Source organism: Hemicordylus capensis, chromosome 5 (genome assembly GCF_027244095.1).
Source record: "Hemicordylus capensis ecotype Gifberg chromosome 5, rHemCap1.1.pri, whole genome shotgun sequence".
Taxonomy (NCBI): Eukaryota; Metazoa; Chordata; class Lepidosauria; order Squamata; family Cordylidae; genus Hemicordylus; species Hemicordylus capensis.
This window is the reverse complement of record NC_069661.1, coordinates 144763619-144786718: the sequence shown is the minus strand read 5'-3', so window position 1 is coordinate 144786718 and position 23100 is coordinate 144763619. Positions and strand designations below refer to the sequence as shown.

General features: G+C 44.1%; 1 protein-coding gene across 1 annotated transcript in view; it reads left to right on the top strand.

Moving 5' to 3' along the window:
* TM7SF3 (transmembrane 7 superfamily member 3) overlaps positions 1-23100 on the top strand; it is a 35185-nt gene that overhangs the window by 5295 nt on the left and 6790 nt on the right. Inside the window, exons 2-8 of the mRNA XM_053253185.1 lie at positions 8541-8698; positions 12250-12400; positions 15208-15328; positions 16027-16198; positions 19758-19935; positions 21245-21331; positions 22445-22525. Of these exons, the coding sequence (XP_053109160.1) occupies positions 8541-8698; positions 12250-12400; positions 15208-15328; positions 16027-16198; positions 19758-19935; positions 21245-21331; positions 22445-22525 (948 nt within the window). The remainder of the gene's footprint in view (positions 1-8540; positions 8699-12249; positions 12401-15207; positions 15329-16026; positions 16199-19757; positions 19936-21244; positions 21332-22444; positions 22526-23100) is intronic.

Here is a 23100-nt window from a genome sequence, read left to right as displayed (position 1 = left end):
GCTCCCGAACAGAGCTCCTCTCTGTGCTAAGCCAATGCCCAAACTGCTGCTATGGACGCAAAGGACGCCTATTGCCTATTGCGTCCTTTGCATCCATAGCAGCAGTTTGGGCATTGGCTTAGCACAGAGAGGAGCTCTGTTCGGGAGCTCCTCTCTTCTTCGCAAAAAATGGATTTTAGATCGCCCGACTGTCGCGGGCTGCTTTGGGTAAGGAAGTCTCGGCCAGCTGGGAGGGCGGTTGGCGGCCATGGCGGCGGCCACGGAGGCATTCTTCTGGGCCGTTTTGGCCCTTAATCATTTGCAGGGGGGAGCGGGGAAGGAGTATTTGGGCAGCTGGGAGGGCGGGAGAGTGGGCGGTGGCGGCGGCCGGGCGGACTCTGGGGGCGCCGCTGCCGGTCCGGTCCGCCCCCGCCTCACATTCCCGGCCGGTCTCCCCGGCCGGGCAAGGGCCCCAAGGACTCGCAGCCGCCTGGCTGCGGCAGCGGCGCCAGGCCTCGGTGGCGGCTCTGCCGCCACCTCGGCCGGCTTCCCCCGCCACCTCCTCCCCCCGCCCGGCTTCGGCGGCGCGGCTCCACCACCGCCTTGGCCGCGCCGCCGCTTCGGCCAGTCTCCTCCTTCCCCGCATTCCCGGCTTCTTCGGGGCGGCCGCTTCTGGCCGCCCAAGATGGCCACCGGTTGCTGGCCGTCGTGTCTCCCTTGCCCTGTTCTGCGCATGCGCAGAACAGGCCAGGGAGGCACGGACACACGCTTGGTGTCCGTCCACGGACGGACACCAAGCGTTTTATTAGAGAGGATTATAGTCTGAGAATAATAGGGAGACAATGGCTGAATTTGGACATAACGGGCAACCAGAGGCAGAGCAGCCAGAGGTCCCCAAACCTGAATGTCCAAATACAGGAAACTGCAGTTCAGACCGTAACTCAACCCAAGGGTTCTCACCAAACTCCAATATGAACCCTCGGTTTGATGTGAGGGTTACTGCTTGGGCTTCCAGTTTGCAGCTGCCTCCATTACTTCCAAATTCAGTACTGCCTCCATTACATCTGAATTAAATCCAAATTCAGTAATGGAGGTAGCCTTACCTGGGACCAGGGTTGAGGGAATTAAGTACCTCCCTCTCTCCATCCTGATTGACTGCCATGGCTGTCCATCAATTAAAGAAGGAAGCCCGGCAGCTAGTTCCCCCTCTCTCTGCAGTCTCCGAGACTGCAGAGAGGAGGCCAGTGCTTACATCTGAATTTGGACAGGTAAGTGCAGGGGCAGGGGGGAACTGCGGGCCCATTGGACCATTGGTTTTGTGTTAGATCTGAATTTGGCTATAGTATCAGCCTGGGCATCCTGCCAAGTAGTGGTAGAATAAGGGTGTTTTGTACATCTTTGTAGAACAGGAAGTGAAGGAGGACATGCTTAACAGTTTCAACTTGTCTCGAGTTGCAAGGGAACAGTTGTCCCTAATCCTAGCTGGCTATGACACAGTCAGTACTCTTGCTAGTCGTGGCAGGCGTTCTGCACTTAGGCTAGCACAGAATTTCATATGGCATTTGCACAACTTGGAAAGAGAGTAGATGCTCCATCAGAACTCTTTCAATGTTTTGAACATTTCACATGTCATTTGTATGGCTCTAAGAACACACCAGACATAAATGAGTTATGCTACCTAGACTTCTGTGCAAAAAAGTGTGTAAGCAACCTTGTCTCTCCAACTGCTGTTGAACTACAACCCCCATCATCCTCGGCCACATCAAGAGTTCAACAGCTGGAGAGCTAAGATGGCCTACCCCTGGTGTCGTAGAACTGCATCAACTGCCACCTTGTCATGACTCCCCGCAACAGCACATTTGCCATGTTAATTACCAAGGTTTATTTGGAAAACTTGCCCGATCCAGTTTCCAGAAATCCCCAGTCCAAAAAGGTTTGTAAGAGGGACTTACTATTCAGTGAATGGCTGGGAAACCAGCTCCCAATTCAGTTCTTGAACTATTGTTTTGCAGATGTACACAGTCTTGTGCTGTACTCACTTTGGTGTAGTGCTCAAAACAGATTACCTCTAGGCACTTCCTGCCTCAGTAAAGCTAAGCCACCTGTTTGGGAAAGCACCTCTTTCTATTTAAACTACTTCTATTTAAGTAGTTTAACTACTCTGTCTCAACTACTGTAGGTCACCTCCAGCCTAAGAGGCATGATGCCTTTGAATACCAATTGCTGGGGAGCAACAGCAAGAGGGAGGGCATGTCCCCACCTCTTGCCTGTGGGCTTCTCCGAAGCATCTGGTGAGCCTGATCCAGCAAAGCTGTTCTTATGTTCATACAGAATTGGTTCTGTATTTCAGCCTATCTACATGTTTAAACATTCTATTCCTCATGCCAAGAGGGAACACTGGGGTTATCTTATTTTATTTTATTGTTATTTATTTATTTAACATATTTTTATACCGCTCAAAACTTAGGTGTCTGGGCGGTTTACAACAAAATAAAAACATTAAACATTAGTTAAGAACAAAAACAAGAAATTTAAAATATGACAATTTAAAATTTTTAAAACGATATTATAAAACATTAAAAACAATCAAAACAGTATGAGTTAAAAGCCTGGGTGAACAGGTGCGTCTTTAAAGACTTTAAAAATTGTCAGAGATGGGGGGGGCTCTTATTTCACTAGGGAGCACATTCCAAAGCCTCGGGGCAGCAACAGAGGAGGCCCGTTCCTGAGTAGCCGCCGGACAAGCCAGTGGCAAAAGCAGACAGACCTCGCCTGATGATCTCAGTGGGCGGTGGGGCTCATAACGAAGAAGACGTTCTCTTAAATACCCAGGGCCCAAGCTGTTTAGAGCATTATAGGTTATAACTAACACCTTGTATTTTGCCTGGAAACATATCAGCAGCCAGTGTAACTCCCTCAATACGGGAGTAATATGGCCTCTCCTAGATGCCCCAGAGACCAGCTTGGCTGCCGCATTCTGAACCAACTGTAGTTTCTGGACTACGTACAAGGGCAGCCCCACATAGAGCACATTACAGTAATCCAGCAGATGTACCACTGTTTTGAGATCATCTGTCTCAAGAAACGGATGCAGCTGGCATATCAGCCAAAGCTGATAGAAGGCACCTCTGGCCACTGCCTCAACCAGGGAGAGACTTGGATCCAGAAGCACCCCCAGACTGCGTACCTGTTCCTTCTGGGGAAGTGTGACCCCATCCAAAACAGGCAAATCAAAATCGTCTCCTGAGTTTTGACCCCGCACAATGAGTACCTCCGTCTTATCTGGATTCAGTCTCAGTTTGTTATCCCTCATCCAGCCCATTACCAACTCCAGGCAGGCATTTAGGGAGGTTATGCCCTCTCCCGATCATGGAGAAATAGATTTGGGTGTCATCAGCATACTGATAGCACCCTGATGATCTCCTGATGATCTCTCCCAGCGGTTTCATGTAGATGTTAAATAACATCGGAGACAATACGGAGCCCTGAGGGACCATACACCATACACAGGGAATTGTCTGAAGATATAAGTTTAGCAGACTAATAAAGCTCCTTGTTTGGCCCTTAGTTTCCTATTGGTTTTGGAGTATAATAGCACATAAGGATATATAGTAAGGGTTAGAAGGAGTATTCTTTACAGGGGGTTGTAATGATCCCAGACATTTGACCAGAACCTTAACAGCCAAGTCTTGCTCCAAGGCCTTAGGTTATGTAACAGTTTGGGTCCTGGATTTCTGAAGGACTGCCTACTCCCAAAGGTTTCTGTCCGCTTTACAAGATCATTGGAGGGGGCTCTGTTCCGTGTGTGCTGATGGTGAGGGAGGCTCTGCTGTTGGCACGTGGGACAAGACCATTTTAATCATTGCCCCCAGGTGTTGGAATACTCTCCTGGCTGGCATCTGCTCCTCTGTCTCCATCACAGTTTTTAGGAAACAAGTTAAAACGTGGTTGTTCACCCAGGCTTATATATTAGAGAACTGAATTTGCTGTTGCTTTTTATGTGAGGGAACTGTTTTGCTGTTGCTGCTTTGTCATATATAGGTATTTAAACTTTTTTAAAAAGAGAGGAATATTAAGTTTTTATATTTAAACTTAATATTTGTTCTTTTAATTTTGCATTTTAATTATACCGTAACCGCCTTGGGATTATTTCAATGAAAAATAATAAATAAATAAAGGCTATCCAGAGGGAAGAAATGAATGAGAATATGTTACAACTGAAAAAATATACTCAAATTCTAAGGCATTTGAATCCTTCGATATTGTAGGACTCTTGTAAAATAGAAAATGGAAGGCAAAATGGTCTTTATGGCAGGAGAGAGGGCACGCCCTCAACTCCTGTCTGTGGCTTCCAGCGGCATCTGGTGGGCCACTGTGTGAAACAGGATGCTGGACTAGATGTGCCTTGGGCCTGATCCAGCAGGGCTGTTCTTATGTTCTTAATGTGGAAAGCACGCTGGGTAGATTACCAGTTCAGGTCAGATTCTAATAGTATCTCTTGTTCCTATATTAGCTGTGGAGAGTATAATGTCTGTACCAGACATAATGAGCTCAATCCAAAGTCAGTTGGGCATGCCTGTGGCTCATTGAAACAAACTGAGTTTAGGAGTTTGACTCGGTGTTAGAATCACATGGATTGCAATGGGGCTTAGGCATGCTGAACTCCTCTCAAGTTTGCATTCATTGTGTAAAGGTCCGTCTTGTACATGTGCATGACAACCATGGAAGGTCATTGAATGCTTTTTTGGTCATCCTGTACACAGTACCCACTTTGCACCAGATTTTGCTATGCTCTTGGATGGTGATGCAACACAGAAGAAAATAATTCTTTATACATGGCAAAGGCCTGTAGGCCAGGCTTACTTTCATGTGGAAATGAGTTGGCATCAGTAGCAATCTTTCTCTTTTCTTCCCCCTGCCTTCTTACACCTGATATGTGTGCAGTGTCCTCTGTCTGTATTTCACTCCACAGAGGTGCCTTTCAGTTCTTGTCTTTGTGTTTGTGGGGAAGAGGTGGTAAAACATCCCTGATTGCATGTTTCACAGTGGTATGTATGGGAATAATTGGAGCACTTATTTAAATCCTTCTATGAGATCGTGAAATAATCTAATCAAGAGAAAACAGTTGTTCTGTTTGCCAATGATATAAAAGGAGCTTACTTGTTCTGTGTCTACCTTTGCCCTGTTGACCCTGAAGCAACAGCAACAAATATTTTAACTTTCTTGTTGTGGCCTGCAGTCCAAATACTTGCCATTGAGTGTCATCTTAGCTGAAGTTGGATTATTGTTAGATATACTTCTTGGGTTGCTTTGTAAGTACTTTTTAAAGCTGGTTTTTGACTGATTAGTTTTATCTTCTATGTTTGTTTTCCCCCCCTTATGTCTTGTTATAGCCCATGGCCAAAACAAATAAACTGAAAGAGAACTAATTTGTATTTGTGGCTGAAGCAGACTACATAGAATGTTCAGTTTCCCGGGGTGGGGGAGGGGATTGCAGTACAGTTTCTGTGAGTGAAGGGAAAGTTGTTTGGTTTGGTTTGGTTGTGCTTAAAAATGCCAAATAGAGATGGAATCAGAAATTCATTCATTCATTCATTCATTCATCCATCCATCCATCCATTCATTCATTCATTCATTCAACATATTTTTATACTGCCCAAAACTTACGTCTCTGGGTGGTTTACAACCGGATAAAAACAAAGGTAGAACATTAGTTAAAAACAAAAACAAGGAATTTAAAAAACAGTAATTTTTTTAAAAAAATTAAAAACGATATTCTAAAAACCATATTAAAGCAATTAAAACAATATCAGTTAAAAGCCTGGGTGAACATATGTGTCTTTAAAGACTTTTTAAAAATTGTCAAAGATGGGGAGGCTCTTATTTCACTAGGGAGCGCATTCCAAAGCCTCGGGGCAGCAACAGAGAAAGCCCGTCCCTGAGTAGCCACCAGACAAGCCAGTGGCAAAAGCAGACAGACCTCTCCTGATGATTTCAATGGGCAGTGGGGTTCATGACTAATAAGACGTTCTCTTAAATACCCAGGGCCCAAGCTGTTTAGGGCTTTATAGGTTATGCAGCACCTTGTATTTTGCTCAGAAACATTTCAACAGCCAGTGTAACTCCCTCAATACAGGAGTAATATGGTCTCTCCTAGATGACCCAGAGACGAGCCTGGCTGCCGCATTCTGGACCAACTGTAGTTTCCGGACTACATATGAGGGCAGCCCCAGATAGAGCGCTTTGCAGTAATCCAGTCTGGAGGTTACCAGCAGATGTACTACTGTTTTGAGGTCATCTTATCTCAAGAAATGAGCACAGCTGGCATATCAGCCAAAGCTGATAGAAGGGATCTCTGGCCACTGCCTCAACCTGGAACATTGGGCTTGGATCCAGAAGCACCCCCAGACTGCGGACCTGTTCCTTCTGGGAAGTGTGACCCCATCCAGAACAGGCAGATCAAGATAGTCTCCTGAGTTTCGACCCCGCACAATAAGTAGCTCTGTCTTATCTGGATTCAGTCTCAGAAATGGACCAGGAGTACCCGAGTTTAAATCCCTGTCCAGCTCACTGGATGGCTCTGGGCCAGTTGCTTATCCCTTAACATAACCTACCTCACAGGGTTGTTGTGAGGATAAGCATTACCATGTACACCACTCTGAACCCCTTGGAGGAAGAGCAGTATATAAAAGTAAAAACAAACAAACAAGTTAGTAATAGACTGAGACAGGGCTTGACAAATCCCAGGAGCCATTGTGTCTAGAAATTTAACTGTGGTGATTAGACTAGGTATTCAGCGGTAGATGTTTAATAAAATATGTATTTGTCCTAGGTAGTCCTGTTTCTCTTCTAAATACATTACTTGTAAAGGGGACGAAGAGAAGCCCTTTTACTTTCTCTCCCACCGTCCCCAACATTGTCTGTCTCGAAGTCTGGTAATTTTGTCAAGTGTCCGTTGTTGGTCTCCTAGAGCCAATGGAAAAATTGTCAAGGCCTGGAGAGAGAGTAACCAGAAGGAAGGGGCAGGTGGAAAGTGAGGCTTGAGGAGAAAAGGACTAAGAACAGTAGAACTTGAGGCAAGAAGGGGCTGATTGGCAAGCTCTGAAGCATCACAGATGATAAGGAGGGAATATTCCTGTGGGAGAAGGGAAGAGAAGTGCTGTTGAGAGTAGTCAAGCATACAGTGGGACAAAGTAGGAACATGAGGAAACCATGCAAGGTGGATATACTAGCTTAATTCATGTATTTGTGCCAAAGCATGGCATGGAGATCAGGAGTACCCCTGTGGGCTTGCACATCCTCCCCCTCAGGTTCATGTGCTCCTTGGAGAGGAGAGCTGGTCTTGTGGTAGCAAGCATGATTTGTCCCCATAGCTAAGCAGGGTCTGCCCTGGTTGCATCTGAATGGGAGACTTGATGTGTGAGCACTGCAAGATATTCCCCTCAGGGGATGAAGCCACTCTGGGAAGAGCAGAAGGTTTCAAGTTCCCTTCCTGGCTTCTCCAAGATAGGGCTGAGAGAGATTCCTGCCTGCAACCTTGGAAAAGCCGCTGCCAGTCTGTGAAGACAATACTGAGCTAGGTAGACCAAGGGTCTGACTCAGTATATGGCAGCTTCCTATGTTCCTATGGATCATCTGTGATGACAGAGGTTTGCCATGACAAACTGGGTTTATTTAGGGTTACTGTTAACCCTAGTTTGTCTCCAATCTAGGGGTTGAAACCATAGTTTGCTGTATGTTCGTTGTGTGAGTGGGATGCAAACTAGGATAGATTAGATTTGCAGGATGGGCATGGGAACAAATTTAGTCCCTTAATTACACATTTGACTAACTGAGATTTTCTTCTTAAAAACACTTCATTTGGTAAAACTGAGTTGCATCCCTGTTTAGGATCTTGGCTGCTATAGAGGGGTGTGTGTGTGTATGTATGTAGCGGGGTGGGGAGCTGCTTCCTCTGTGGCATCTGTGTAACCTTTAAAGAGAAGCCATTGTAGCAGCAGTGTCTAAGAACTGATGGCATTCTCTCAGTGCTTTCAGTAGGTAACACTTCCATTAGGGAGAGCTGCCTGGAAGAGAGGAAGTGCTGCCATCTAGGGGCAAAAACATCCAGTGCTACTTGTTCACATTTCAGGGTAGCACACTTCTGGGGTTAGAGTTATTTCCATTCTGGGAAATCACACTTCTGGTGGGTGGAGAGGACCTTTGGTTGATTGATAGAGCTTATGCTTTGCAACAAACAAGTCTGGTGCATAATAGCCCCACTCAAGTAGAATTTTTGGACGATGCGTCTTATGATACTGAATTCTGCAAGGCCAAGGAACAAATAGCTGTGTTGGAAGATGGGGACATCAGCTGACTCTATGATGCAACAGCAAAGGTAGGCCAGTATTTAAGTGAGGGCATTCTAGTATTTGTGGAACATTTTGAGCAGTGTCCAATTTAGATCAAACATCATGTTGTGTCAAAATGTGCTTTTTGTACCTGAAGGTTATTTTGTGTTTTCATCTGCTCAAGACAACTAACCTATGCTTATCGTTTTATCCTTTTTTTTTTTCACACAGGTCTTCTCCTTGAGTTTTCTTTGGGGAAATTTATGAACTTATTGCTGAATAAAACCATTCCCGCTGAAGCACTGTTAAGGAATATTGCCACCAATGCGACTATCATTATCTTTCAGATCCATTCTCATAACAAGAATGTAACAATTTCTTTTGATAAGGTATTTGGCATACTGCTACTTCTGTTTAATGTTAATTTAACACCAGCAGTGTTCTAGACACTGTATAAATTAGATGTAGAACTTGATATTTGGTTTCTTGTGATACTGGACCTGTTGTACACACACTTTTTTTCTCTCTGCTATCAAGGGAGCCTTGGTTCACGTACACCTTCTCTCTATGGTTTTCTTTGGTTAAAATGTATGATCTAGTGCAATGTCTGGTTCACTTGTGTCTAGGCAGAATATTCCTGAACAGCCCTGTCTGCACCTGCCTGGTATGGGCAGCGGATTCAGATGGATGAGAACAGTATTGCACTGGAACACATGTTAGCTTCTACCAAGAGGGAGAAATAAGAGGGTATGTGCAAGCCTATGGCTGTGTTCCATACATCCTGCATAGAAAAATGTTTGTAGGAAGAAAGCTTAAAATAAGAAGAGAGAGAAATAACCTGTCTTTTGGAAACATAGACATTCTTTCAAGCTGCAGGAAAGAGTGATTGAAATCTGGTAAATAAAATCATATCTTTGCTCCATCCATTAATGAGAGAAATGACTTTTTTCAGAACTGCAGTCTACTTTGGGTTGTTGCTTTGACCAATTTGCTGCCTTCCGCAGAGTTTCACAGTGGGTGAAAACTAGGAAGCCAATGTGCATAACTTGGAGACTTGGTAAAGACAATTTTTGGAACTCTGTCAAGGCTGAGCAGAAAAGAAGACTGCAGAGATGGTAGGGGAGGGAGCACAGACTAGGAACTGTGGGGAATGGAGGAGAGAATGTTCTTGGATTGCTAGGACAGCCTTCCTGAGACTTTAGCAAGAGCTGACTGTTGCTGTGTTCAGGAATATTCTAGAGACAAGTAAGCTAGACCAATGTTTCTCAACCTTTTTGGAGTCAAGGACCGCTAAATTCGTCATGCAGAGTTTCAAGGACCGCTACATTTTTTGTGTGCAGTTTCTAGTCCCAGACCAGCAGTTAGCAAAGGGGTTTCAAGTTTATCTATTAGTACAGGCGTTCACAGGTGTTCACCACTCAAATGTCCTGATGAGCCCAAACTGACCATGACTTGGCTCATGGGGGCCGAGGTCAATTTTTAGGGTGCTGATTATTAAAATAACACTTAATCAATCAATTAAATCAAAGTGAAATTAATGAAAATGAATTTAATCAATATTTAACTTTTGAAGTTCTGGCTGAAAAGTGGGAGGGAGGAAAGGATGAGACATCATGGCTCCCTGGCACCTGAGATTTGTCCAGTCCAGATTTAACATTACCATATTTTAAAAATAGGTTGCAACCTTACACTCCATTCTTCCAATTCTGTCTTTTCTTACTCCTCATCTATCTATTTTGCATATAAACATGCAGGCAGGAACTTGTGTCAAGTTCCTGTATACATAATATCTTGCTTCTTAAATGCATAAAAATAGTAATTTAATATTGCTTTTAAAATAGTACTCTCTCTTACACACACACAGTACTCCCCCTCCAGCTTTCCTCCTCTCTTCATTTGGTAATCACTGCCCTTGCTCTCCTTAGCAAATGGGACAGTGCATGTTTGCTACCATAAAACCAGCTTATCAACTTAATTGATAGGAAGCTTAAAACATGACATCTCATATCATACTGGAAGTCTGTAACCAAACATCATCCAAAAAACCTCCCAGCAGTATACTCAGAACTAAAACACTCATTACCTTGAAAAGGTAATGTTATGGTAATGAACTTTACACATCAATATGGCATCCACATTAGGAAAGTAAACCACAGGGAATGGGATGGGAGATTTAACCCTTCATACCACACATTCATATATATCCAGGTTTTTACAACTGTAATGATTTTTAGGCAGAGGTTTAAGGGAGGGGGGGAGTACTATGTACTCACACATGAGTGGGAAGACTTTTAGTGGGTCTCTTCTTCATCCTTCTTTCCCTCCTTCTCTCTCCTCTATTCACCATTTCATACCTTGCTACACCCAGCCCCCACTCCATCCCCTTTCTCGTGATCTCTTTTTTCCACTGGTTTTCTCAGTTCACACACATTGCACTAGTTCTCTCTCCTGCCTGCATGTTTGCTTTTAAAAATCCCAGTTTATGTTAGCTTCATCCCCTTTTTGGTAAGTCAGAGCTCACCCTAGCCACCCCTTTCTTCATCTCCCTCATCTCTCCCCCCCCACACATTTTATTTCTCAGTTCACACAGATTGTACTTGTTCTCTCCTGTATGCTTGCTTTTAAAAATCCCATTTTATTTGATCTTCATCCCCTTTTGTTGAGTCAGTACATGATCAGCCCGCCCCTCACCCCCACCCCTTTCATTCTTCTTATCTTTCCCTTCTTTTTTCATTTGATCAGCACTGTTGCTTACTTCTGTTTTTCTTATCTTTTGCCTGCCTGCCTTCCTCTGTTCCTCCTCTGTAGTAGTTCAGAACAGAGTTTATGCCTGCAGCACTCCAGCCAAGCCAAGCACTCCCTCTCACTAGCCCTGCTACCTTCCTCCTGTGTGTGTTTCACCGGCTGCATACCAGTGATGTCACTTGCTCTCACTATCTCCTCTCATCAAAGAGACTGGAGAGATTAGCTGGGAATGAGAAAAGGCTGTCTGGGACTCCGGAGGAAGACAGAGCCCTGCAGCGAAGGCTGCCAGGTTAAAGATTAGCTCCAGGGAGCTAATATCCAGGGTGTTAAAGGACTGGCATGCTTGAAAAGGAGGGGGTGTTAAAGGACTTGCACTCAACCCCCTGGGGACCGGCAGCGGTCCGGGGACCTGCGGTTGAGAAACGGTGAGCTAGACAGTGCACTGGGCCATACATTTCTTTCTAATCAAAGAAATCAGAAGAGAGTGAGTGTTCAGGAACCCAAGTATAAGGCTCTTTCTTTGCTGCTGTGAGTGTCAGAAACACTTCAATGGTTGCTAGGATTTATTTTACTATTTGTGTGTGTTGAATCTTCAGTCTACCTCAAAGGTTAAGCTTGAAAGCAAACCTGGCTCATGTTGTTCTCCCTATGACATTAAGAATTGGTTAAAGTGTTGTTAAAATTGGCTAAGTGGTACGAAATTTACTGGTTCGAAATTCCAGATTCTTGAAAACTATGAATTTTAAAAACATTGATGCCTGAAATATGGTGAAGTTGGGTTTCCAGCTTCATTTCCAAAACTTCCTTGAAGCTGTGTTTGTAGAACTCTCAATATGCCTACAGTGAATATGAAGTAGCTTAAGGAATGGCTTAGGCATTTGTTTGTCATGACTTTCAAGGGGCCATCAGTCATTCATTCTAGCAAGTTGCAGAATGTGTTCGGTGTGTGTGCACACACTAACAAGCATAACAGTTTAGAGGCACACATTAATAAGAGCCTCCCCATCTCTAACAATTTTTAAGAAGTCTTTAAAAACGTATTTTTTTTCACCCAAACATTTTAATTAGACTTATTACTTTAAATTGTGTTGAGGTTTTTATGTCATAATTTTTTAAAATGTTGTTGTAATCCTCCCAGACATGGAAGTTTGGGGCGGTGTACAGATATAATAAATAAATAAATTCCGCTTCTCAGAAATCTTCTGCAAATAACTCTGGAACTGGAGTAGACAAAGGACTGGTTTCTATTCTTCGGCCTGAGCAGACCGTGTGTACATGGTATTTGCAAGCTGTTGATGCCAATCAGGTGTTGAGCACAGCTGTTTCTCTCCCTTATACTGAAAAAGGTAACTCCCCCCCCCCTTTCCTTGGAATCAATGTTGAAGTTACCCATAGCATTTTATAAATCTGTCCTGTATAAGTAACTTTTTTGTGTAATATAAATGCCATGCCTCCCATCCTTCTAAGTAACAATAGAGTAAAGGTTTCACTAGGAAATAAATTTGAGATACAAAATGAGAAGTTGGGCTTCATTCCTTACACACTGTGTGACCTTGCTCCCTGATCCCATCTTTCTGCCCTTCTCTCTCTGACTATGACCTTTGCCGCACTTTCCACCTCTACCACCCTTAGCTGCCCATACATTTCCTGCAGGTTTAAAGGTCTCAGTGCCTTTTTCTTTGTTGCCTCTTAGACTTAGAAAGTGGTTCTAAGAGGTGTGCTCTCTTTCACTCTGCTTTCTGGTGATAGACAGAGGTGTTATTTCAGCCCAATGAAGACACAATGATGGGTCCCTACAAACAGGGTTTTTGCAAATCGGACATCAACCTTAGGAATTCTTCTTCCTCTCTTCTGTAGCTTGTGCTGGAATACAGTGTGCACTCATGAACCTGCCGCCCAATTTTGTGAGTCGTGGCTTGCAGGGAGTCAGCATTGTGCCTTCACTGGCTTACATAACACCCCTACATGCCATTGAAGCCAGGACTGAAGAGGGTAAAATGAAGGCTGATGAGTGAAACATGCTGTAGATCGATTTCCAGGTTAAGACAAGCCCCACCTCCCCTTTTCTATTGGCCATTTTGCTGGAGGAGTGTGTGCTTGCCTTGAGTTACTGCACTTGCTGCCCTGTAGAGTATCCCAAGAAGAGGCAGAGGAGGATGAGGGCAGTCCAACCATGTCATTAAAAAGTGGTGGTGGGGGGGGGAGGTCTTCAATCACCCTCGCTTTTGCTGGTGCCAGGTGAGTGCTCCCCATGCTCTTGTGGAATCCAGCTCCACAAGCCTCTTTTCAGTGCTGCTGTGCTGGCAGGGACTCCACCTGGGACCTGCTGCCTCCATGGTCTCTCTCCAGCAAGATGAAGTAATTTCCAACCCGCCCTTTCTTTTCTGCACTTGCAGCATTGGCTTGAGACTCCTCCAATCACCTGGTGATTGTGAACTGCAGAGATGGGAGCCCCAGGAAGTGGGTGGAGGGAGAGCGCTTGGAAGTTCCCGGGGTGTGGTTGGTCTCCAGAGTGGGAGAGGGTAGGGGAAATAAAGGGTTCCTTCTTGTCCCTTGATGGCAGCCCCATCAAGACTTGCAGCAAATCTGGGGAGGCATCTGAATAATTAACAGTGGCAACAAAAGAGGGAGAGAAAGAGTTCTGCAAAACATCTTCCTGCTCAGAGAAGTTGGGTTTTGGCGTTTCCAACATTCTGGGATATTGGGAAAGCAAAGGGCTTGTGGGGGTGCAGTAGGGAAGGGAAGGCTGAAGAGTGGCTGGGAAGTGCCCAAGAAGCTGGGGCGTAACTAGGGAAAACAGCGCCCGGGGCAAGCATTGAAATTGCCCCCCCCCCCGCGCCCCCCCGACATACTACATTATACTTAGGTTTTTCCTCACAAGCGCCTGCCGCCGCCGCCAAGCCAGGCCACTGACTGGCCGCCAGGCGCCAGCAAAGCAATGGGGGGGGGGGCGCGGGCGGCGCAGAAGGGACCGCTCGTGGGGGAGGGGGCGCCGACGTGCTCCCTTGACTGCTGCAGCGCTGCTGCACTGAGCAGGAAACATTTGTATTAACAAAAAAATTTAAAAAAAAAATTTTTATTTTTTTTTGTCATGGCGGTGCCCCCCACGTGACCAGAAAAGATGGCGCCCAGGGCACGTGCCCCCCCTGCCCCCCCTATAGTTACGCCTCTGCCAAGAAGGGAGGGGGCAGGGGAAATGAAGGATTTCTTATTTCATCCTGGCATGCTCCATAAGGAGTTGCTTCTCCTATTCATAGCTTCATTTTTGCAGACCTGAGGGTGAGGGACTCTGAGCCCTAAAGAGCAGCAAACATAGGACTTGGCAAGATGAACAGACTTTGGAGGCTTTGTTCAGCTGCTGCTGGAGGCTAGAAGAGCCCTGCTCTCAGTGGATGCTGTGTGCAGGTAGATGCTGAGTGAGGAGGAGAGCAGGGAAGGGCAAATGCCAAGCTGAACTGAGGAGGAGAGGTGACTGAGGGGAAACTGTTCTGGTAGGGATGGGAGTGAAGCTGCATCTCTGGACTTACAGGCTGGTGTGTGCCTAAGAGGGAGAAGTTCCTTTCCTGTGATACGATGGGGTGGGGTAGAGAATCTGCCTCTGTGATATTGGAGCCTGCCATGTGCTTCATAGCACGTGAAGGAATTCTGTCAAACTAGGAAGCTATTCAGAGATTATGACTGTATTCATTCAATGTGGCAGGTTAGTATAGTGTCTTCCCCTACAGTGTGGTGTAGTGCTTAGAGTGCTGGACTAGGACCGGGGAGACCCGAGTTCAAATCCCCATTCAGCCATGATACTTGCTGGGTAACTCTGGGCCAGCCACTTCTCTCTCATCCTAACCTACTTCACAGGGTTGTTGTGAGGAGAAACCTAAGTATGTAGTACACCGCTCTGGGCTCCTTGGAGGAAGAGTGGGATATAAAATAAAATAAATAAAATAAAATACAACAAGCATGGACCCACATAGCTTGAGAAACCATCTGACCGATGTAAACATTTTCTGGCTGGTGACCTGAGCCAATGTTTTTTGACCCCTAACTGGAGCCTGTTAACAAAACCGGTGAACATAAGGTGGTGTCTGTCTCTCACAAGTAGCTGAAAGCTGTCATGATGTCAGACCTTCTACACAATCTGCTTTGTCTTTCTATCTAGATCCCATCCCTGGAGGTTGCAACCTAGAATTTAACTTGGAAATTGATCCCAATATTTATTTAGAATATAACTTGGTCATGACGCATATTAAATTTGCCCCAGCAAATCTGGGATACAGAAGGTACGTTCAGCTAGTCTTCATTTGTACATGAGGGTTATAAGAATTCTCACACTTGTACACTTCTGAACCAAAATTATATGAATGGGTCTCAGTCAAAATCGAAAGACACACTTGGTTTCTACAGTCTCAGAGCAAAGGAGAGAGGCAAGTTAAGGTGGTTTTTTGAAAAGGCTATCCCTTTTTGTCCAGAGGTGTGCAATGTAACTGAGCCTTAAGTCCTATTAGAGCAGCCCATAAAATTCTTGTTATAGTTTTAAGGGGGAGGAGGGATTTAGCCCTCACACTTGCAAACTCTGCATGCTAAATCTTATAGCCACTGTGTGTGCCTGCATGTAGTTGTGCACATGGTTTTACATCCCAGTATTTTAAATATATGTATTGTTTCTTTGGTTGCCAAGTATTTTTTTCTTAAATGGCTGCAATAACAGTTCTGCAACGTAACTAAGGTTGGATGGTGACTCACCAGTTGAAGACCTCTAGACTAAATGATCTGCAGCAAGGAACCCATCTTCACCCATCCATATTTGTTTGTACCTTCCCATTTATAAAATGTGACTTTTAAACACTTGGGTTAGGCTTTTTATGTGTGGGCAACAGGTAGCGTTTAGGAGGGAAACTAGCTAATGTTGAAAAGTCCAGAACATTAAAACAAAGTGGGGTTAACTCTCTTCACATGTGTTTTCCCTGCAATCTTTCAGAGGTGCAAACCCACCATCATGTGATTCTGAAACTAGTTCAGACTCTAGGTGGCGGCTCTACTATGATGTTTATCAGTACTTCCTACCAGAGAATGACCTGTCTGAAGCAGCATTTGTGAACCACATGAGGAAAATGTCTGAAGTGCACAGTATCAAGGCTAATGGTATTAAAGTAAGTTGGACAGTTCTGATGCTCTTTGTGTTGGGCCTGAAGGTGTGTCCTTTTTGTATGAACATTCCTCCTTTGGCTTAGACTCTTTTAAACTTTTTGTGATGTGCTTGAAGTAGTTTGATTGAAAGTGAGTCTATAGCTTTTGCTTCAGAAATGTATCTCTCTTATATTTTGAAGCGTTTGTGCAAGATAAAGTCATATTTCCCGATAACCTACACATGCCAGTTATTGCATACATATTCCTGCTGCTGAAATTAACTGAATGCACTACTTCTTATACCAGAATACGCTTGGTGAAAGTTTAATTCTTTTGGTATTTTTAGAAGAAATTCTGAATACTAGCTAATCCTGCACAGAGCATCTGTGCGGCAGTCCCCTCCCCCCAAGCCTTCTGCCCCAGCTTGCTCCCTCCTCCATTTCCCCCTCTTTCTCTCTCATTCGTGCTCCCCCCGCCTCCACTTTTTAGCCTTCTTGTGTTTTCCCCACTGGCCGTTGCCACCTCCTCCTTCCTCCAGTCCCTGGTGCGTCGAGCGGCCAAGTGTTCAGCCAGCAACTTCCTGCACGGCCCTCCCTCTAGCGAGCATCTTCCGAAGCGGCCAGCCGTTTGTCTCTGCCCAGCCAGGCTCCGCCGCTTTCTCTCCCCACAGCTTCCCCCCTCCCTTCTGCCCCAGTCCATTCAGTTCTCCTCTCCATTTGCCCGCTTTCCTTCCCTCCCCAAGCGGTCACTTCCCTACGTGGCCAACTGCTGCCCAGCCAATCCGGTGCCTCCACCGCCCAGCCAATCCGCTGGGTTGCCGGGATGCATCCCCACAGAGGCACGTCTACGAGAATTAATATAATAGATGGTCAGATTTGGACTGTTCTTGTTCTAAACAGATTAACGCTCAAGAATCAGATCAGTAATTCCAAAAGCACATAAAACCCAAGAGAAGCAGAAGATCTTGATCAGAATCAGATTTACTATGATACAAATTTACCATATATGGTCATTCTTCAATAAACTGAATAATGTTTGACCCTGCAATCCTATTTGTTTCAAAACTGTTTGTTTTTCTTCCTGTTTGCAAGTACATTAATTAAAAAAATCTATTTAATTTCTTGAACTTTCCTATAAGTGTAATCTACACAAATGACTTTGCCTGGTCAATGACAGGCCTCATCTACTTGTTATATATAAAACTGCATTGCATGGAGTTGGACTGTTGGTCCATGTAGCCCACCACTGTAACTTGGCAGTTTCCAAACTGTGAACCAAAGGAATAGTCTATTCTAATAAGTGTTCTTAAAATCATAGTACAATACATGCTACATAAAATTTAACTGACTTCTTAGACAAAGCTAAATGCTGTGTAAAAGATGTTTGGACCAACATATTGTCTAATATAGAAGGGGATGGGGGGAGTAATAATAATTTAATTAGCGGGACCCAGTGCCTAATCGTTCATGACCCAGTACGGCGCTGTGACCTGTGCTTTCAGAACCACTGCTGTAGCTGCTACAGAGAGCCTTTCTCCAGGCTTTACTTTAACTGAGGATTGAATGTAAGATCTGAACTACTGGGATCTTCCCCAAATTTTGCAGCAGTGATGATGATGATGATGATGTTGTTAACAAGAACACCAAAACTTTATCAGAATAACTTTTTTAGTAGCTGTTTATAGCATGTAGTTTACACTCCATAAATTTCATCTTTACAACATGCTAGTTAAACATGTGTGCATGCGCACACATGTGTGTGTTTTTAAAGGGTCCAGTTTTAGACATTGGAGAGGAGGGAGAATGCAGTATTGGTAACGTGTGTGGAAAGCATCACTCTTGGAACATAGACCATGGAATACCCACTGCAGCTTCCTAGGCAAATTCTGCTGACAAGTAGATGGTGCAGTTGGTGACACACTGTTAATTGCAATTTATAGCAATATTAGTTTTTTCAGCTCTTATTTGTCTCTGACTGGTTGTCCAGGCATTTTTTGTTGCAGAGTTGGCAGTCCTAGGAATACCCTTAAAACCTGCAGCTTCCTAGGCAAAAACACTGCAGCTTCCTAGGCAAATTCTGCTGACAAGTAGATGGTGCAGTTGGTGACACACTGTTAATTGCAATTTATAGCAATATTAGTTTTTTCAGCTCTTATTTGTCTCTGACTGGTTGTCCAGGCATTTTTTGTTGCAGAGTTGGCAGTCCTAGGAATACCCTTAAAACCTGACCCCAGCAAGCAGTGACTCATGCTTCAGAGTAAATTAATTTCACCCATCTAACTTGCTGATCACTGGCCATTTTAACTGGGATGGGGGTACCCCCTTGTATCTCAAAACCTTGGAGATCTAGTCCAAAGGGCAAGATATGCTGGCATCTGGGACATGGCTCAACATGTATAAGCAAATGTTTTCTAGAGAGTTGGGTCTACAAATCTAGTTCCCAGTGGTGACCACTCTTCCCTCACTAGTAACTGGCTGTAAGGCATCCAACACAAAGATCCCCTCCTGCCCCTCCCCATGTTTTGCATAAATTGAGGGGAATGTAGTGTTCTGTAAGTTTTAGATAAACTAATTATGTATTAAATAACACAAAATTACCATGGTAGCTGTCTTTTGTTGTGTCAGGTGTGAGGACTGAATAACCTCTCCTGTTCTTGGTGTGTTCCAGAGTACTTGGGAAGGGGAGGGTTCATTGGCAGCTGCAAATAATGGCTGACTACCAAAACTTGTAGACCCCTGAACCAGGGAAATCTGGGTTGAAATCCTTGCTCACATCAAACTTACTGGGTAAGCTTGGACAAGTTACTGTCCCTTGGTTTCTACTTCCTCAAAGCAGTGTGTGAAGGTAAAACGGGATAATTTCCATGTATGTTGCCTCAGCTCCTTTGAAAAATGCACCACTGAGCCCTGCTGGCTCTCCTAAATGGGAGTCTCTTTCTGTGACTGTTTTAGTCGCCTAGCCACAATGGTTGGTTTCAACAATGTCCACAAACCATAATTGTTTCGAAATGCAGCTCCCAGGATATTGACTGGTACAGACCACTTGCATCAGATAGCATCAATTTTGCAGTCAGCTCTTAGCTTCTGAGCCCAAGTTTTAAAGTGCTGACCTTGAAAGCTCTAAATGGTCTGAGTCCAAGATACTTTAAAGGTTCCTCCCCATCTCTGTAATTGTCTTCCTGAAGCCTTGCTTTGTATTTCCCAACAAGTGAAGTAACAGCATAATGGGGCAAGGCTTGCCTTGTGATGGCACGAAAGGTGTGGAACTCCATCCACCCCCACCCCGCCAAAGATTGGCTCTTAGGTGGCTGGGGCTTCTAGGGTTCCTCTTCTGGGGACTTCTAGGAATCCTTGTGTGTATTTATATGATGCATGATTTTTGTATTGTTGACTGCCTTGGAGATTTTTTAGTTGCAAGGTGAGTTATAAATATTTAAAGTAATCCTGTGTGTTGAGAGGAAATTGAATACTAGGTTCTAAACTAAACTGGAGTGCAGGAAGAAATGTGGGAAGGAGGAATTTGCTGCTTTAATTGAATGACCCATCTTGTCTGTTCCCTTCCACTATTTTTATTCCCTCACAGTTAATGACCCTAAGCAGTCAAGTCAAAACTGACCTTTACTTCTCCTCCCTTCCTGGACAAGGAGTGATCTTTAACATCATTGTGAGAGATCCCCTATGGAACACCTCAGCTGCATATGTACCTGTTCACACATATGCCTGTAGCTTCACTGATGAGGAAAATAACTGTTCATCACTTGGTAAGTCAACTGAACATATATTGATAATGCTTCAACTTGATGTACTTAAAGGGTCATGGTGACAAAGAGGCTAGTCTTTGAGTTTGTTTTTTCAGATTCTGTGGGGAGGAAGTAGAAGGTTATCTCACCTGGTGCTGTATTACTCCTCAAATGGAATTGACTCACTGGATTGGGAGTCGAAAGTCCTAGTTCTGGCAGTAGCCAAATGACATGATTTTGCTTCTGTGTTGTGCTTCTCTAGTATCAATAGAACAGAGAAGAACATGTGAGATGGGCAAATTCCCATATAACAAGCTTGTAAAAGACACTTCCTCACTAGTAGGACTTGGTTCCGTTTGCTGACAAAAGACAGTTCTCTCATGACCAGAACTGACTGAAAAGGGCAACTGCTTGAATTGTGATCCAGTTTATGGTGCAATATGGCCTAAATGTGTCTTTGCTGTAAAATCTCTAACTCAGATAGATAGATACTTTATTTACGGCCAATGGCCAAAACAAAAATCTCTTAACAAATTTGCCATATCCCTTTGAGAGAGGTCAATCTTGTCATTCCAGTTTTTGCATAATGTGAGTAGAGGTTGAGAGGAAAGGAGAAACCTGTGGCTAGTGATGAATTGGAGCTGGCCCCTCCTGTGCTGACTGGAGCAGAATTATAGTTTTTATTACAGTTGCTGCTATTATAAAAGGGTGAGGTGATAGCAAATTTTAGGAGGAGGATAGCTAATGGTTTGCTGAAAGAAAAAACTGTGATTGTCAGAAAAATGTCATGGACTGAATGGAAAACTAGAGTCAGGTGCTTGAAGTGATCAAGAAACTGTTGTTTTCCATAGAACTTCACCAATTGTTGACTGAGTTGTAAATCTTAATGATACCTGTGCAGGAGCTTTGAAAGACTTTGAGAGGGCTAGGGGCTAATTAGCCATGGGAGATTCCCCTTCTTTTCCCCTTAGCTGGAGGGTACTGTTTGCCAGGGTTGGTGAGGCCCAGGATAATCCCACTCCCCACATCACCTCTGTCCAAAAATGGATCTACGTCTGTCCTTTTCATGTTTTATGTAGTTTCAATACTGTGGTGTTTTCTTCACTTGCAGTGATTAAAAAATATGTGTCTATGCTTTTTGATGGTGGTCTCTTTAGTAATTTGTCAGGCTGCAGACTGTAGAAAGCTGTTTGGCATGAACAACTATTCTTAGCGTTAACTCCAATTGTGTCTTGGTCATGTCTAGATGAAAAAAGTATTGTATTGGAGTTGATGGCCAGTTGTGAGATGTGCAGGCTCATTCTCCTCCTCCTCATGTTTTCTTCTCTAGGAAACCTCTCCACCAAAATATTTTTCACTGCACTTGCTGTCCTTGGCCTCTTCATTTGTTTTCTTGGACACCGATTCTGGAAAACAGGTACAGGCAGAGACTAGAACGGTGGAATATACCCAATTCTGATCCTTCAGAGTAGTTTTATTGGTCAACTTGATTGCAAAACCTTGGAACACTTTGGTCAGAACTTGGACTGCTGAGGACCAGGCTAGAAAATGCACCAGTTATGTGACTGGGCCTTTATTTTATTTTTATTTTTTTAAACAATTTAATAGCTGTGTAAGATCCTGGTGCAAATTTGAGATCCAAATATGGATCTTTTCTGTTCATACCAGCAACACACTGGTACCAATGGAAGCTTCCTCTCAAGGCAAATAGTGGGAGCTCGGTCATGTCCCTGGTAGGGGCAAAGGGTTAAAGCCTCCCCTCTTTTTGCCCCAAGTGACTGCTATTTACATTTAAAAAAACAAATATGCAGGCTCCAATCGCATCTAGGTTGGTTTACACATGCACTCTTTTCTGGGTTAAAATTAGAAACCTACTTAGAACTGAAAAAATGTAAGGGTCTGAGGAAAATTGTCTTCCCCTGTATGAGTTACCTGTGTGCCTCTTGATCGGAATGAGGCAAATCCAAAATGGTTACTATTATAGAGACCTAAACAGGAGCCATTTTTGATGACTGGCAGGTCTGTGTCCCTGTTTCAGGAGTGATTAAATGACCGTGTAGTGATTTGGGTGAAGTCTGTCCCCTCCCCTCAGGACAACTGATAAGAGGCATGCCCAAAGGAGTGAATCATGCAGATATGCAGTGGGTAGCATTCTCTGGGTGGGTACTCTGGGTCCATTGAAGCCTTTATTTCTGGTAGTGTGCTGTGCGCCCAGGAATGCAGTTTGTGAACTGCTGCCCTAGAAACAGATCGGAAGTATTTGCGTAACAGCAGCTGCTGCTTCAAAGTTGACCCCCGAAAAGAGGCGTTGACTGTGGTTTTTATGGGATTTTGTGTTCTCCAGTAGCTCTGGAGTGACAATGGAGATAGTCTTGTTATGGCAGGGAGGTTTGTGGATCATGTGGGGTGCTGACCTTGTAAAGCCCACTTCTAAAACCAAACAGACACTCTCCTGACGTTCACCATTGCATCATAATAAACTTTCTGACAAATACTATTTTTAATCAAAGTTTCTAACTTCTTTTCTCAGATTTATTCTTTATGGGCTTCATCTTCATGGCATTCTTTTTTTACATAATTATTGCTAGAACAGCTGCTCTCAATTATAATGGTAAGTAGAGATATGTGTATGTGATACTTCTGGGCCCTGGAAATGTTCCTTTGAAGCCCAGTACTAGAAAATGGGTGCTCTTGATGGTAATAGCAGACGGACTTGATGCTGTGTACCTCTTTGATGCAGCTGTTGCATCTCCTTCCTCAACTACTGAATAGTTACTAAGGAAACCACTCCAGGTGGCCCCCGTCAGCTCCTCACTTAAGCTGTGTGCAGACCATATAATATGACCAGGATGCATTAAAATCCACAGAGCTGGGGACAAGGTGTGTTTTGTGCAAGTCAGTATTAATATGAGCAGGAAGGAAATGTCACGCTGCATTATGTGATCTTTCATAATTTACTCCAAGGTTGGTAATTCTGGGATTCGAACAAATCCATGGTTGCAGGATGTAGCCTTTCATTTTTTAATCCTTTAGGATAAATTTGACTTTGGCTTCATTTTAAAAAGCAAGTTTTAAGTAGACTTTTCTCATCACTATTCCAAGGCGTGTTACAACAGACATATTTTTACTGTGTAATCATAAAATCCAATCAAAATCTTCCATCAACCCGCATGCCCAGTATTTGGG